Genomic DNA, 17,865 nt, shown 5'->3' on the forward strand with positions numbered 1-17,865 from the left:
CTTTTAGCATAAAGGTGGTTTGAAATAATGCAAAATCGCCGCCAAAAGCAGATGCGACTATTTGAAACTTAACTTTTGAATTTTTCAATACTCTTAGCTCTCCTATGAAAACTAACACCACTATCAAGTAGAATAAAGTTTCCTCAACGTGATGGTGGTGTTAGTTTGTATGAGCGATCTAAAAAGTTCGATACATTTACATTTGAATAGGGGAAATGACGGCTTCGGCATGACAGACTATTTTCGGCAACCCAAATTGAAACACTATTTTCACTGGATTTTCTTACGAAAACACTTCGCTGAATGCATGCAAACGATTCTTTATGCTTTCAGCTTCAATTTGACTATATTTTTACTACTGAGAAAAAAGCAATCTAGCAGGGTTTTCTTGAAATGAAACACACGCACTACAAATTGTGGCTGATTTCGAGTTGCCGATAATAGAACAGCAGATTTACATGCAGTTCAAATGGAACGGTTGCCGAAGAAAAACTGGTTGCCGACAATACTCGCTCTCACTAGAGAAGATTGGAGCTTTGTAAAAGCGTTTCAAAACAGTTTTTGACAATTCTTTCGACTGAAATTGTTAGAGCAGCTGGCAGCAAAAGATTGTGAACAAACCAATACTGCATATGTGTGCGTTCCATAGAGAAAAAGGCTATAGAAAGAAGGTCGCTGCTTAGGTTGCCGAGAATACGTAAATTCCCCTATTTGTTTAAAAAAACGGATAATGTTTGAGATCCCCAAATATAAATTACTTTTCCTTTTTTGGGAGTAGAATTTCCCGTCTCAAATTACAGTTTGAAAGCGAAAGAGTTGAAAACGGAATTGAGCTTAACTGATATTTATTTTCATGATTTTCTTTCATCTGCTCACACGGTGCACTGAAGAGCCTCACAAGATAGCAAATCATTCTCACGTCTAATTTCGCTCCCTATCGCTAATTGTTGCTGAGTTTTTGTTGCCTCATGCTTTATCTAAGCCACCACTCACTCGGGATCCTCCTCCTCCGCATATTAGCTTATTGCGTGCTATCAACTTAGTGTTCTAGATGCACTTCCACAGTTATTAATTGAGAGCTTTCGATGCCTTACCATTTTTGCATTGGTATAATTGTGTGGCAAGTCCAATCATACTTCTATGCCCAGGGAAGTCGAGAAATTTTCCAACCCGAAAAATTCCTAGACCGGACCGGGAATTGAACCCAGCCACCTTCAGCATGGTCTTGCTTTGTAGCTGCGCCTTTACCGACTGAGCTAAGGGAATGATCGGGATGATGACTGTTTAACTCACATGAGAAGTGAATTTTCTGACCTCCTGTGAGTCTGAAGAGTTTCGTCAAGGCTGGGTAAATTGGGAAAATTCATGTTACTTTCCTTTCTTTTGTTTTGATGAATAACAGAACGGATGGATGGAACAGGATTTAAACTTCATGCGATCAATTGCATAATAATATGCGATTGATCGTTTGATTGAAATTTACAATCTCTCATTGTTATCCGGCTTCCAGTTGTCTGAGCAGCTCCAGTTTCGGCTTAAGTAAGTTTAGTAAGCTTCTTTAAAATGTTCCCAGCACTTATTTCTCGTACCAAAAATAGGCTGTGAAAAAAAATATTGTGTTTTTTTTTAATTCAGCAAGTCAAGTGTCGCATACCAGTTCAGTAAATTTGTATAGGCAGGGTCGTATGCTGAACTAACTAACAGGCTTGCTATTTGATTACTGGCAAGTAAGAATGTCTGGATATCATAGTCATAAGTCTAATATATAGTTTGTAAGCCAACATAGTCCGTATGCACGCCTAATATAGCAAACAAACTATATTGGTCACCAAAGATACTATCATAAACTCAGTAAAAGTTCAAATAGGTGGGCGCAAATTTTGTCAAAATATTTAGTTCTGTATACTAAACAATCGGTATTTGATGATAACTTTGTTTTATGGACATTATATGAGCGCTAAATGTAAGATAAGAAAAAAAAAATAATCTTCTTATCTTTCGTTCTCACAATATGTTGATAATATATACAAACAATTTTTTTTCTAAAACTCTTGCAAAGTTTTTTTTTATTTAGAAGCGTCGTGGACGGAAATGAAATATTGAAATCCGGACACTAGACCCAAAACTTATAATGCGCTTAAAAGTTGATTATAAATACTTACTATGCTCAAAATATTTCATTAATTTTCTTTAGTATTGTTCAAAATGGCCGCACATATTTATTATGTTGCAACGTAGACGTAATATTTTATAAACAATTAAATCTCCCGATTAACGAACCGTCCGGTCTTCGGGGCGTTACGGTAAATGTTATGACATCATCCTAAATCAATCACAATTATCACGACAATGATTTCAACACCAACAAAAAGTTAATCATTAAACAAAGGAATCAGTTTTGCCCTAATTTGCTTTCAAACATGGAAAACAAATAAAAATCAAGATATCTCAAAGGACCATACCTCACTCTGGAAAATTATTAGAGTTATTTTTTCATTGAAATTTAACTTCGTTTAGACTCTGCCCAAATTGACTATTATTTTAACAAATAAACCACCTCACTCATTAGTGTAATTGAATAGGCAAATCAAATTAGGTATTCAAATTTGGGATAAGCCACTGTGACATTGAGCAAATTTGCACCTCAGCAACGTGTGATATCATTCAGACGACTCTAATTAAAAAAAAAATCAAGCAATCAGCATCCAGTGTCATCCCAGTTTGTTATATCGATGCAACGAAATGGATGAACAACATTCATTAGAGATCATACTCACCCTGCACACGAAACAATCCGGATGCCACTGGCTGTTCAGCGCCGAAATGTAGTTCTCCATGATGGCCCGATTGCACCCGTTGCACTTCGGGGCGAACATGTCGAAGTAGTCGTTGCGGCAGTACGGTTTGCCGTCACGCTCGTGGAACCCGTCCTCGCCGAACTGTTGACCGCACTGGGCGCAGAAAAAGTGCTCCGTGTGCCAGGTTTTTTCCAGCGCGGTTACGCATTTCTATTTTTGAACGGAACGGGGGAAGAAGAGGAATACGGATTTTTTTCGGTTATTTTTTGTGACCTCTCGTTTCGACGGATTTTTCAATTTTTCGCATCGAAAAGAGAGGTTGGTCCGGTTTAAGGTTCAATTGAAGACTTTTCCATGGAATGCACTTAACTGAAGGTGGGCGCTTGATGTTTTACAAAATTTCAAACCACCAAGCGCCTCCATTCCGAGTGGAAAAACCTTCAACCAACAAGCTCATTACATCCAAAATCGGTCCATTGCAGTAGGCACAACGTGGACTGAACAGATTGTGATAGTCCGACTCGCAGTACGGGTTGCCATCGCGCTCGAAGAAATTCCTGGTGCCCAACTCCTGGTTACAGTGGTTGCAGGTAAAGTGCTCCGGGTGCCAGGTTTTGCCGAGAGCGGTTATAACCTGCCCAACGATGGGTTTATCGCAAGCATTGCAGCACCCCTTCTGGGTGGTGTTCACTCCCTGGCGGCTCATGTCTGCTTGCAGATTTCCGAGCATAGAGTCCAACTGATCACTCGTCGCTGGCGGCAACTGTTCGGTCGTGGTTACCGTTGTCAAAGTACTCTGATAGTGCGCAGTGCCTTGGTTTGGCTTCGCGTAATCCGTCACCGACTGGAGCTGATGCGATCCGGTACTGATCTGTAACGAGTGCGGAGAAAAATCAAATCTCGTTAATTAGCTACTTGGCTCAAAAGAACGAACGGTACAAACACTTGCTCGATAGAATCAAAATTTTTACTCTAACGCAAATCGCGGAACCGTGATCTCAAGGGTCTTGCTACGACGCAGCTTCGAATGGAACTGACTACGTTCCCAGTAGGTGCGAGTATCATCCCTTGCACCAGCGGCAGAAGCAGCAGCAAACAGTACTTACTAAACGCCACGCCAATACACTAACAAGCGCGTGCGAGTGAGAGAACAAATGCGTGCACTACCACCCGGTTAGCGTTCTCAGTTTTACTCAAGTTTACCCACAGGAGGTAGAGAACACAACCACCAACCAACCACCCATCCACCCACGTTTTTCTTCGCTGTTGGTTCAAGTGCACACACCAGATCCAAATTCACGCTCATTAATGGAAAAAGGATGTTTGTATGACTTTCACTGGTTGTGGTGACCGTTTAGCAGTGTCTTCAACTTTTCATCATCTAAAAATTCGTACATGGGGAAAAACAATTCTTGACTTGTTTGCATTTGATCTTCTCTAACGGATAGCGAATATTGGATATACTATGCGCGTCTTTCAGAGGGTAAATAAATCTATCTAGTACTTTAACGAGAAGACGGGGCGGGAAATGATTGGCGAACTCTGGTTTGTTGTCGTTGAAATTGGAATCGGCCCAAAAATGACAATACGGGCAAATTCGGATTTGCACACAGACAGACGATTCGACGCAACGTGGAGTTGTGGTGTTGTACTTCAGAGCCGTCATCGACCGACGATTGGTTAAAAAAAGACACGGTTTAATTTGGATTAATCTCCTGGTAAACAGTGAATTATTATATGTGCGAAATGAATATCCATTCAACCGACAAAATGCAAATAGTGTGTTATTAAAATGTAAACGAACGTAAATCCAAGGAAACAGAAACACACCAAAGTAGCCGTCAAGCCCGCTGTATAAGATTAATATAGAGCTTCTGAACGTTATATTAGTCGTATATCTATCTTATATTACAAAATTGACAGTTCAGTGGTGTGTGTGTTTACAACCTAACTCCCCTGTGTGGCAGTGGAATTATGGATAAAATGTGCCTGCAATCATTTCTTATGAATACAATAAGCTTGACCCCGGGAGTTAAAAGGGGACAGCTCTACCGTAGCTTCAACAGCCCATTTCAATAACGCAAGCATTCCGAAGCTATTTTCGCACACGATAAGCCCAATCCTCTGGCTTGAAGCTGCCACCAGGGATAGTGGTGGCGCTAATGTCAGCATAATTTTAAGTCTCGTTCATACATTGCCATCATCATGGTTAGCCGATGAGATCCAACCATCCGAGTATGTCCAATCGATAGCACGGTCATTGATTCTTAAAGTCATCGTGAATTTACTTTCATGCACTTCTTTCTTATAATTCCATAGAGCGATAGAAAAAAACACTAAAATACATCGAAAACACCACGCATTTGAAACATTTTCAAGAGCCAACAAAAATCGACTTCAAGCTAAGTGTTCTTGGATGACTTTTGTGTCACCGGAGTGGATAAGCCCCGCTCCAATACATTTATCGATGCTAAGGGCCGCACACCAATCTTGGGTCATCTTTTATGTCAGTGTGCTGCAAGTGTGCCGCAGGTGTGCCGACTATGCCGGTCAAAGAGCAAGCTGCGACCCGGTATTTCTGACACCTTGAATGTTTTGGTTTGAAACTGCAAGGATAAATCGGATTGAGGATGACGCGGGAAGTGGCGGGTGTGCAAAATTATGGTGTTTTGTGTTCATAGTATAATAAAAGTCCTGTGTTTTAGGGTTTTATAATGCCCTCAAAGGCAGACTAGAAACCTAGCCTTTCGTGATGTAAAAAGCAACGGTCTATCAGCGGCCGGAAAGAGTTGGAACCGGTGGGGAACATTGTTGGAGACTATTGGACTATAGAGGATGATGAATATGACTTCTGTAGTTGGTTTTGTGTGAGCTGCAGCATTATTTGAGTTAAGGGTACTTGTTAACTAACTCTTTCTCTTGAGCCCACTTACATTTCGTATTTAGATCTATAAGTGAACCGAGAAGTGAACTACTGGTTTGAGTTCCTCTGGTATATTCAATTGGAGGATGTTCCTGCATATAAAGTCGTGTTCGATAAAATAGCAGCGCATGCCGATCTTCATACAAAATGGTCAACTTTAACATGATGTAACTTTGTTAACATATGATCAATTGAGCTGAAACGTTCGCCAAAGAACTACAAATATGTTCATAATATCACAAAATATTAAATTTTTGAAAGCATCTGCCGGAAAGTGAGACACCAGGTAAAATTGTTCAAAATAATAGCAGTAGTAATAATTTTAATTTCAGTTTAATTTTGAGATTTTAAATTTTACCCAATTAACAATGTATGTACATAATAATTAAAAATGTTTAAAATATTTGCAGCACGTAAATTTTCAAATAAAAACTGCTATTATTTTGAACACTTTCACCTGGTGTCTAACTTTCCGGCAGGTGCTTCCAAAAATGTCTTGCTTTGGCGAACGTTTCAGCTCAATTGATCATAATTTAACAAAGTTACATCATGTCAAAGTTGACCATTTTGTATGAAGATCGGCATGCGAACACAGCTGTACAGTCACACAGGACGTAATGTTGTGAACAACTTCAATGACAGTTGTACAGCAGTGCTCCCATTTTATTTACAACAATCCAATGTCTACGAGATTGTGCCGAAAGTGTGCCGATGGATGTGCCCAAGCTGTGCCGAATCTAATTTCGGCACAATGTGCTGAGTGACTTACCCCTTGATCGATGCTTATATACACCATTCATAACGTACTAAAACTTTCAATGAAGCAGTATTGCAATCAGTGTTGGCAAAATCATAAATAAAATTATATTTTTCCGCTCTCATACGCTCTCAATATCACGTGTGATATTGGAACAAAATATCATGCTTGATATTGATTTTACAAGCTCCTTTGATATTGCAAGACTATTCACAACGCGCAAAAATCAAGCGGAGAGTTGACTAGACACAAAAATCATTCCGTTGCACATCGTTTTCTTAGAAAGAGAAAGAATAGTATGCTATCTCTTTTTACTGTTCACCGATCGTTATGGAAGTTTCGATTGCGTTCGGGTCTAAAGCAAAAATCATTAAACTCAATCTCACCACAGTTTGTTGAGATTTGCAGCTGGTGAGTTTCGTTAGCTTGATATTCCGATCTGCGATATCACAGCTTGCAAAATCAACCGCAGCTTTTTGCTTGTTGATTTTTGTCTACGAACACTGATTGCAATACTTGATTGCTGTGTATTTAGTAATTTTAAAATGATCCGTTCAATTTAGATGCATAAATCCTATAGAAGGACGAAAAGGCAAATAAACTTAGCTGAGCATTGTTACGCGATAGATAGAACATACGGCACCACGTGCAACCGGAGACAAATTTGGTAATTTTCACTTAAAACACTTTACAACATCACTTCTGTATTTTCAAATCAACACTTTTTGAAAACTAAATTGTACATTTCAAACATTTTCACAACAACGAAAACGACACAGCAAACCAAAACCGCGTCATTTCCCCAGCACGGCCTACTTCGATATTCTTACTTGGGTAGGCCAGCGGCTACCTAAAATCGTAAAATATACCATAAATATGTTACATTAGCATTTTAAACACCGGGAATAAAAATGCTGACAATCGCGATATGAAAACAGTTGTAGCTCAATTGTATAGTTACGAAATATCGAATGATCCTAATCAAAGTTTGACGGCAGCAATATCTTAAGCTGTGCCAATTAAAAATAATTGGATAATGGTACTGTCATTATTATTATTATTATTTAATTTGTTACAGTTCTGCTTTTCGACACTCTTTTTAGTATTAAATAATGTTGTATGCAACTCGTTGCAAAATTAAATATTGTCAACATTCGTCGTAGTTATCCAACGAAGCTACTACGATTCGTGCTGCAAAAATCATCTTTTTCCATTTGTTGCATAAATAACTATTACTGAGCCTACTGAAAAATGCCGTCGACACTCTTTTGAGCGCAAAAAATGTTTTATGCATCTCGTTGCAAAATTTGATTTTTTCAACACTCATCGTAATAAACTCCTTTTTTCAAAGAAACTACTTGATCCACTCTAAAAGCTCTTCATGAAGGATTCCGTTAAAAGTTTGTTATAGGAAAATTATTTCTTAAAATAAGGTCGAATTTTTTTTTAAATATTCATCAACTATTTACTAATCTACCATTGACAAAAAAATATTACAGGGCATAGGGGAGGGAGCGGCTTCGGCACTTCTTAACCTATTATTGTCAGGGGGTATATGAGCTCTTTGAGCGCTGATTTGTTGCATGAAGGTACATCGTGTTCCAGTACAACGTTTTTCAAAAAAAAAAATAGCACTATACGACTTCATTTACACTCCTGATGATAATAGGTAAACGCATTGCCGAAACCGACATTTATCCCAAAAAAAAATGGATTCTAAGTGTAAAGATATACATCTAAGGATCATGAAAATAAAAGTATTAAAATTTGTCCCATGTTAGGATCTTTATTATAAAACAGCAAAACAAATGTTATCATCTATTTAATTCCACTTAATTTATTTTGGTGTCCATGACAGAAACGTATTTCGACTACAATGTACAGTCTTCATCAGTGTCATTCCCACAGTGTTCATTACTTCATTAAGATCTTCAAATTTTGTCCATGTTTCGTTATACAGCCATTCCTTAGCGAAGCGATATAGTGATTCTCAGAATTTCGAAAAAAAATATATAGTTTTGTTCCTTTTCGCAAAATGTTAAACCAGTATTTTGACGTAAGAATACGGCTGTGATTTCTATATGGGAGTACACTTTGTGAAAACCGAAAATGGAACTAGTAACGAAATTATGAAAGATTTTGAACGTTAATAACTGAGCGGTCCTTGGACCGATTTCAATAATTTTATCACCAATCGATCAGACATATTTTTACGCATCGATACGATGCTTCCGAATGTTGATTTTTTTAGCAAGAAACTATTGCAAAAGGGGTAAATGTCAAGCATTGTTCAAAAGCGTCCAAATAACTAACAAATCCACCAATTACGTACATGTATATGCTGCTTCCCCAACACAGTCTTCAGAGAGTCGTTAGTAGACAAAACAAATCTAAGTGGCATTCGCCTCCGATCTTCGGATGTGCGAATAGGGAAGATGCAATTGCGTAACATTTTGCACAGTCATCGCCATATTCAGAACCACACGCATTCAACGACTACAAAAAATGCTCTCCAGAGTTGTAATCTTGTAACCAAACTTGGAAGCAGGTTTGCAAGTGATTTTGATCGCTTCCCTTCATCGACTTTCTGTTTCGTTAATAGCTCGACGGCAAACTCATTCATTGATCCGTTTAATGTACTAGATGATACAAGAGCATAGCAGAAGTACTGCGAAATAGGAAAGAGGAAATCGATGAAGATAATTGACTTTCACCCTCAGCTTCTAAGTCCCTTAATTCAGTCATCGTCATAGCAATGAAAACTAGCATCGCATCGATTTTGGTTTTTGGGTTACACTGGCTGGTTGCAATTCTATTGTTTGAATTTTTCTAAGGACCACGAAAAAACATGAAATTACACTATTTTCTAGGGGTAAAGTCCAATTATTCGATTAACGATTAATCGTTAAGATTTTCCAGCTATTCGATTTAATATTCATCAAATTTTCAATTATTCAATAAATAAAAGTACTAATTTATCTGAAGAACCATGACGTGAAACAGGATCATAAATTCACCGAAAAAAGAGTTAAGCGTCTTTCTGCTAAAGGCTAAGATTTACCAACTTGTTGAGAGAAGGAGTTTAACGAGGAATACTAAAAACGGGAGGAGCTTTAGCTGAGTGGACACTGATATTTTGCGGCCTTCCAACCTGTCAAATACACCAACCCCTTCCAGAAGCAGACGGGCCGAGACCCTTTGCGAGTGCCGAACCATTGAACCGAAGAATATGGGATTGTCCTACACGTCATCATCATCTTCCAAAGGCTTTAAGCTTGTATTATCAGTGGCCCTTTTCAGGGCCACCAACATTTTCCAAAAGAGTTAAATTTATTAACATGTCCTTTACCTGTCCTTTAGCCCTTTAGGGCAATCATAGTCATACTAAAGAATATAAACAGAGAGAACCCCGCTCAAATTCCTATTGCTACACAAAACACAGGCTCCTGCTGCAGTTAATTGTATAAGACCACGAAGTCCTACGTCACCATTGCGTACAACCCCATAGGGCTGTCCCTTGTAGTTTTTTGTCATTAGGGTGACCATTTCCATGTTAGGGTGGTCCAAAACATCGACTTTTATCAAATTAATCAAATTAAAGGCAATATAAATATAAATATACACACTTAGATTTTTCTACCGAGATCGGCTGTGCAAATCTCGGCAAAATAAGTTTCACTGAGATCTCAGCAAAAGTGACATTTGATTGCTGAGTCTCGGATAATGCTTAGCTGAATCTCAGCAAACAAATGAAATGTTTGCTGTTATCTCAGTAAAACTTTTTTTGCCGAGATTTGCACAGCCGATCTCGGTAGAAAAATCTAAGTGTGTAGATCAAATCAAATAGATATAGATTATGTGACTATGTTAGCTATGTATTAATGGAGACGCATGGTAGTCTAGCTGCATAGGAGTATTGAGCGATAACTTCAAACAAATGTAACTCAAAAACGGTGACACATGGTGACCAGTGAATACCGATTAGCATTTTCCCGGTTTATTTCCCGGAATTGTGGACATTTTTCCGGCTGTGCGATAAACATTGAAATAAAGCATAAAACCGAACACCGTAGCGACTACAAGGGTAAATGGGTCAAACTCTTTACAGGATTTTATTGGAATATTTTCAAGTATTTCCTTTAAAACAATTTCCCTTCACAACCTTTATTTCAGAATTGTTCTGAAATACGTTTGGTAGTCCCTTAAAAATTTATATACAACAGTCCAGAAATTCTCTGCACATTAGCGACTCCTATCGATGGGTCGCAACCCACTGGTGGATCGCAGAAATTCAGACAAGTTTACCATACATTGATAGCATTAAACTATCTATTTTACGATGAATTAACTGAAAATTCAACTGAATTTTACGTTAGCATTATATTATAAAAAGTAATCAAAAAGACCCAAAAAAGCTATCCATCACTGTTACTCGAGAAACTTTATGAGATTAATCAAGATGTTGTTTCTGTTATTTGTCTTTGAAATTACCTTCCCTTGAAGTTGAATAAAACAATATTTTCACAAGGTTATAATTCACGTTCCGAGCAAATGAACCTGAGTTACTATTGATCAGATTCGATTTGACAAGTCTTGCAAGATTTCCATTTATCACGTCAACATATCAGACTGTGAGCACATCTTCATCAACATCGATGCAGTTCAAAAGGTTTACCAAACATATTGATGAACCGTGAAATTATTAGTATTCAAAGTGTTTTTATGTTACTTCATACGCGAAGTTAGCGATTTTCAGAGTTGGTTGGAAATGCTAACATGAAGCTTTAATGTGATGATTTATTAGCTAGAGAATGATCTTTAGAAGAGGGTAGGTGGATAGTTCCGTTAGAGTACGGCAGTATGAAAATTGAATAGAAGTTGAAAATGAACGAAGGGCCATTAATGCGACAGTTTTTTGAAGATAGACGCACATCTTTTGCCTAACCCGTAAGATGTATGCGGAGACTTGAAGTATGTCTCCAAGTCTACAGGCAAAAAATGTGCGTCCCTCTTTTGCTCATAAACGGACTGCGGCTGTGGAATAGTTCTAGCGACGTTTTCATCACTACCTAAAGCCCCACGTTGCGAGAGCATTTCCAGTCGATGGTGTGTAATAATTCAGTTGGGGGCGACCCCGGCGTAGTGGTTAGCATCCATGCCTCTCACGCCAAAGTCACGAGTTCAAATCTCACCCCGGAGAAGTCACGAATGACCCAAGAGTGTTAAAGTGACTATAAAAAAAAAAAAATAGTGCAGTTCTTCTTTACCCAACTATTGTGTTGCTCCTCTCGTCATGACCAACGTGATCATCATTAGTATTCTTTTTTAATGTGTATGTATGTATGTAAGGTATGTAAGGTAGCCACCATCCCTTCAAAGATCTTGTCTTGTATGCAGCTCCACTTAATAGCAAGATCAATTTGAGCTACCGATCTGAATTCATAATATCGCTGTATGAAGGGCCAAAAACGGAGGTGCGGACCCGTAAGCAGAGACACTTACACGAAATCCACGGGAATTTAAGAATCTCCTTCCAACGATACGATCCAACAAATCGAATAACACAATTCGCAATACTTATTAAGCTTCCTACAGGATGGTTTGTAAAGAAGGGCGCGTCAATCTCACTGAAACTGTTGAAGTAGAATTCACACCACCACAATCGAATCGGTAGGATAAAGAAAATGATAGTGTTTATTCCCTCCTAGACTCCGGTTGTCATACCACTCCATCGTCCAGTCCCAGGTCAAATGATACCCTGATGCTCCCTCCCAACCCAGTATTTATTTATATAATGAAAATATATGTAGTGGAGATATGAAATATATCAAAACATTAAATATGAAATAATGAATATAAATTTATATAGATAAAATAGTTGATATTCTGATAAGATGCAGCTCTATGTTTCCTCAGCTCACAATATCAAGTGGACGTAACACTGAAATTTCAAGGTTATATTAAGCAAATATATATTTTTATCTCTAATTACTAATAATGTAAGGATGTAAATGTAAAGTGTAAAGTGTGATGTATAATTAACATGACTAACAATAAAATGGGATTACTAGAAAAATAAAGGAAAGATCTCACCCGATATGTTGCAAAGGAATCCATGACATCACGATGATTTCGAAGAGCTCCAATAGATATGCTGCTGCTACTTCTTCAAGCGGTGTTAAAAACAGCACTCTCGCCTTTCTGTTATAACACAGCAGAGCAAACCCCATCAACAACAAAATACACTCTAGAGGGATCTCAGCAGAGGAAAAAAGGACTGCATCCACTTTCCATCACCAATCACTCGCGACGCCAGCTCCGATCACTTTTGTAAGCCGTAAACTACTGATTCACGGTAACGTCGACCACCGAATCACCACCAAAACTCGCGACGGACACGTTATCTGCACTTTGCCCTGCTAATTTGCCACCTGGACCGTGTTCAAACTCGCACCCGGTGACGGCAAAAAAAGGAATCGATGGGCAATTTTGTGATACGGAATTTCCACAATAAACCGGGAATGCACGAATTTCTTCACATCCAACTGCGAAACACGTTTAGGAGCACTCTTGGTACACTTTCGATCGAACACACTTAATTTTTTTTTTTTTTTTTTTTCAGAAATAGTTGCGAGTGAACCAACATCATCACCGCGTAAATAAACTTAAATTCATTAGTATTCTTTTTTAATGTTCCAACAAAAACTGATTTAAATAAGGTAAATGATGTTGATGAAAAGAACTGTCATCCATTTTTCTTTTTTACCTATATAACTAAGCATGCAAAATTATCGAAACGACTAAAATCATAATTCGGATAGTACAAACGAAACAAATGGAATGAATATAGAATGTAAGGGTGGATTTTTTACATCCTCTGCATATTTTCTGATAAAAATTTAATGTCAGTTCATACAATGGATTGTAGCGTACAGTACTGGCAATAAGTACACACCATGATTTTTTGTCTCTCAAAAAAAGTTCAAATAGCAGTAACTTTTCAGCATGTTTAGTAATTTTTGCAGTTGAATTAGATGTTCAGACTAGTTGATATAGTTTTGAGCTTGATTGAGTGAATTTCTATAAAGTTTGAACACATTTCAGCAAAACTCATCGTTGAACTGCTGTTTTTTTATTGTTATCTCTTAAAGTACAACGAACCAAATGATCTAGGATTCTTTTTAAGTTGAATTTTACTTCAGTATTATTAAAATCGTTAAAACAAATATCGACATCAATTCATCTCGACAAAAGCTACATCAGCCTTAGACCTGTTCATTTTAAACGAAATGTTCGGAATGTAACGGGTCAACCGTGATTACTGTTCGTCATGTTAATTTGAACTTCTGTGCAAATTTTCAGCAAAATCGGTGTTGATTTAGAGGTGCTTCTAGTTAATTTTATGTTTTCAAGGTAATTTACGGCTTATAATATTTGTATCTCGAGACTGAAACAACGAAAGCTGCTGTAACAACTTTCATAGCTTGCCTTTGATAAAAAAAACACGTCTACTGAGGATTCATATTTATGAAAAAATCATATATCAATGAAACAGTCATCGGTCGTCATTGAAAAGCAATGCAACTATGTTCTGTCAATCGAATTGACTTTTATTGGTTCTGTTGTCTTGTGAATTTTAGCTAAACGACCTCTTTTCTGATTTTTATCTCTCAATCTATGAAATATACACGAAAACTATGTTGGAACGAAACTTCTAGAACAATATGAGGAACATTATGCTGTACACTACACATTTTTATATCATATGGGTGGAAAATTCGTAGAACAAATACTTTAAAATTCTTCACATTTTAAGATATCTTCGAGCATGAAACTAAGTCAAACTTCAATAAAATCACTTCGAATAGTCAACCTTTGGTTACAAAGTTGATACATAACACATTAAACTTTGCTATGAAAGTTGTTACAGCAGCTTTCGTTGTTTCAGTCTCGAGATACAAATATTGTAAGCCGTAAATTACCTTAAAAACATAAAATTTACTTGAAGCACCTCTAAATCATCACCGATTTTGCTGAAAATTGGCACAGAAGTTCAAATTAACATGACGAACAGTAATCACGGTTGACCCGTTACATTCCGAACATTTCGTTTAAAATGAACAGGTCTAATCAGCCTGAATTTATTTTCACTTTACAAGCAAATTTGCTAATTTTTCAATTCAGTTCCTTTATTTTTCAGTTTGCAGCCAACAGTGTCATCTTCTGTGTTTCAAAAATGTTCATTTTCTATTACTTTTGAAGCTCTTTTGGCAACCGGAAGCCATTAAATGATGCTGTTCGTTGACCACAAATTTTAATGAATTGGGAAATATTTTTTGGAATTTTTAACTTTGAAGGAGAAAAGATTTCAATAAACTTTGAGCTGATTGAAATAATAATGTTTTGACTAGAAATGATAAAAATACAGCTCATTTTGGTTCTCTTTGATTCAACACATGACGAGTTGAACAATAGTAGTCAAATAAGAAGCGTTTTTATAAAACTGCTCAAAATTCATACAAAATCAGTCAATCAAGCTCAAAACAATACAGATTAACCATGAGGATTTGATCTGCAACAGCAAAAAATCAGAAACGTTGATACATAAGCTGAAAAGTTAAAGCTTTTTGATTTTTATTGAGAGACTAAAAAATCACCGTGTATACTTTGTTATTGCCAGTATTGCGCAAGCAAGTTTTTCAAGAATTAATATTCGTACAAAACCTTCATGAGATGATTTTTCAGCCGCAGTGTAAACAAAGTGGAAAACAAACTTTACTCGAAAAATAAGCTGACATAAAGATTAAAAAACCATTAAAAAAAAAAAGCTTCCGACGACCACCTTACAGTATTTGTCCATGTGGTGAACCATTACGGAGTCTGCATGCTTTTAATCTGTAATAGAATCTTACATTTCCCATTCCGGTGTAGAGGGTTAAACACAGTCATCTAAATATAATACCGCGCTTACAGCTTCCAACCAAACACGGTACCAGGCACCTCCTTCAGACTAATCCATCATCGATTTCTAAATACTATCCAAATACGTACTTCCATCGCCCAGCCCATTTCTTCCTCTCGCGGATCGCGTCACCATTAACAGCATCATGATCATAACGGCGCGTACGATCATAATCTCCCACCGCTGTCGAATCCAGTTGCCAAAATCGAAGCGCCGTGTGCAACATGCGATCTCTCTTCCAATCCATCTCACACTCACAGACTCGCACGAAAACGAGGCAACTCCTCAACACCCACCCAAATTTTCCATATAAACAGCATAACATCGCGGCATTGCGATCAGAACCGATGTAGTAGATGTGATCTCTATCTCATCTCTGCTGCTTAATTTCCCTTGCTTTCCACCGAATTTTACAGGTGAACAACAGCAAGGTATGCTCTCCGCCCTAATAATAACCCATTTGTCATGCAAGTCTTGAAATTGCCGACACCGCCTATCGCTGTCGGATTTTCCGGTCCATTGACTGCGAGCTGAGACGATTTCCACAACACCAAGCAACTGACGATCGGCTTCTTAAGGTATATGGTACTTAATTTAGTACCTCATAAATAGCGTAAAAATACTGAATTTTTTTTTTCGTGTTCTAAAATTATTTCGGAGGAAGTGAGAGAAAACTACATGGACGCGGACACGTGATGGTCAGCATGTTGCGAGGGGCAATGGGTGAGACTGAGGAGAACCAGACGTCTTCTTACAGAATTTGGGTGTTTTGTTTTTGGGAACTTATGTCAAACGGTGTGTCGGCTGATTTTTTCTCCTGTGGGACTTTGCGCAAAAGAATGATTAGGCAATTTCCCGAGCGATGACCATCGAGTTGAAAACAAATGTGTTGTTTTGCATCCGGTGGATGGATTTGTGTTGACATTTAATAACGATCAGTGGGCGTTATGATTGTGTTTTTGATGAGGTTGTATTACAGTAAAAATCAGCTCCACTGAAGAGGCGGCAGCGATAACAATAATTGGAACAAAAGAAGCGTCAAAGTAACTATAATTCAACCATATTTATAGAAACTTTAATCTTCCATAACTAACACTCTTATTAGCACATGCTTTATGGTGTTCACCTTCAGTTCCCATCTCTAGACACATATGACAAATGGGTATCATTTCAATTAAGGTCTGCGCCACGTAGGCAAAACAAACGTGACAACGACTGCTGGCATCATCGCTTTACGCCCAAAGTGATGTACTCGATGTGCTTAATTCGGGCCACGCTTTGAAGCACCTAGTAAAACACATTAGTTCCGCCACCAGACAAATTCGATCGTTCCAAGGGTATCCCAGGCGTCAGCTGAAAAAACAACAACCCCCTCCCATGGGGGACGACACCAAGAGGGTGCAAGCAAACCGGGGGTGATAAATCTCTCTTGTTAGAACAAAATATACAACGTCAAGCGTGACATAGGCAGTTAAAAATATACACATCATCTAAAACTCACACGCACACGCCGGACGAAGATTACCGCAGACGTCGAACCACCAATTTCCTCCAACAACTCCGATGGAACGCAACCAGCGGATATCGGTCATAGACGTTATTTTGCTTATTCAAGGAAAGCTGGACATAATGCCATCTATCTAATGGGGGACCTGTTTTTCGCATGATTTATTTTGGTACCACTCGATGACGGATGAAACATAAAAAGAGGTCGTAATTTCACGTCGCGTCGGCTCCAAAATGGTTGTAATCAATCGTTCCGTCTCGAAAATAAAATATGGTTGCCTAATGAGTGGAAAATGATCCACAGAATTTAGATCTCGAGTCAGAGTCAAGAATCAAAAGTGGATGCTTTTATGACCCTTTTACCGACTTAAGTCGAAGATCATTATCATTATCATCATTATCATATTTCATTTCTATAAAATCAGACCACCCACACATTCGCTTGACCGCATCGTAAGTTCGTGAATTTTAATTGCTATTATTATCATTGTCATCAATCGAAGAAAGCTGACATCACCTTGATGGTTGTTTTTCATTTGTTCAATCAAATCCGGAGGAATAGTACGTTTCTGATGACTAATCAGTCAGTCGATACTTGCTTGATCCAGGGCTATAGTACTGCCACATGTCTTCGCTTCATAGCGTAGTAAAGTATTTGATCGCTCGCATTGTAGTACCATTATCACTCGAACGCGCAGTACTTCGGGACGTGGTAATAAAGTTGCAAATTTATTGCATAACCAGATGCACTTCAATAGTTTACATTCAATTCGTACATTAAACGTGTGTCGTTAGATGATAATCTGTGAACAGGGACATCCTTCTGCGTAGCTAAAAAGATGTGTGACTAATAGGAAACAGCAGGTTCAGGTCATGTTGTCAAATAAGTTTCAAGATCCATGTCGCGTTTCTTGACTTT

The 17,865-nt window shown here is 38.0% G+C and overlaps 2 protein-coding genes across 7 annotated transcripts in view; one reads left to right on the forward strand and one right to left on the reverse strand.

Moving 5' to 3' along the window:
* The window catches only part of IKKbeta (I-kappaB kinase beta), a 526,241-nt gene that overhangs the window by 123,566 nt on the left and 384,810 nt on the right, over positions 1-17,865 (forward strand). The window lies entirely within an intron of this gene.
* Positions 1-17,865, reverse strand: part of Pax (Paxillin) — a 198,687-nt gene that overhangs the window by 19,673 nt on the left and 161,149 nt on the right. For all 6 annotated transcript variants that reach the window (XM_065221558.1, XM_065221555.1, XM_065221559.1 and 3 more), the window contains exons 7-8: positions 3,259-3,669; positions 2,778-3,008 (exon numbers count right to left, since the gene is read on the reverse strand). In XM_065221558.1, coding sequence (XP_065077630.1) covers positions 2,778-3,008; positions 3,259-3,669 — 642 coding nt within the window. The remainder of the gene's footprint in view (positions 1-2,777; positions 3,009-3,258; positions 3,670-17,865) is intronic.

The sequence above is a fragment of the Ochlerotatus camptorhynchus genome, unplaced genomic scaffold, assembly GCF_037179485.1.
Source record: "Ochlerotatus camptorhynchus isolate MF236.1 unplaced genomic scaffold, CSIRO-AGI_Acam_v1.1 ptg000144l, whole genome shotgun sequence".
NCBI lineage: Eukaryota > Metazoa > Arthropoda > Insecta > Diptera > Culicidae > Ochlerotatus > Ochlerotatus camptorhynchus.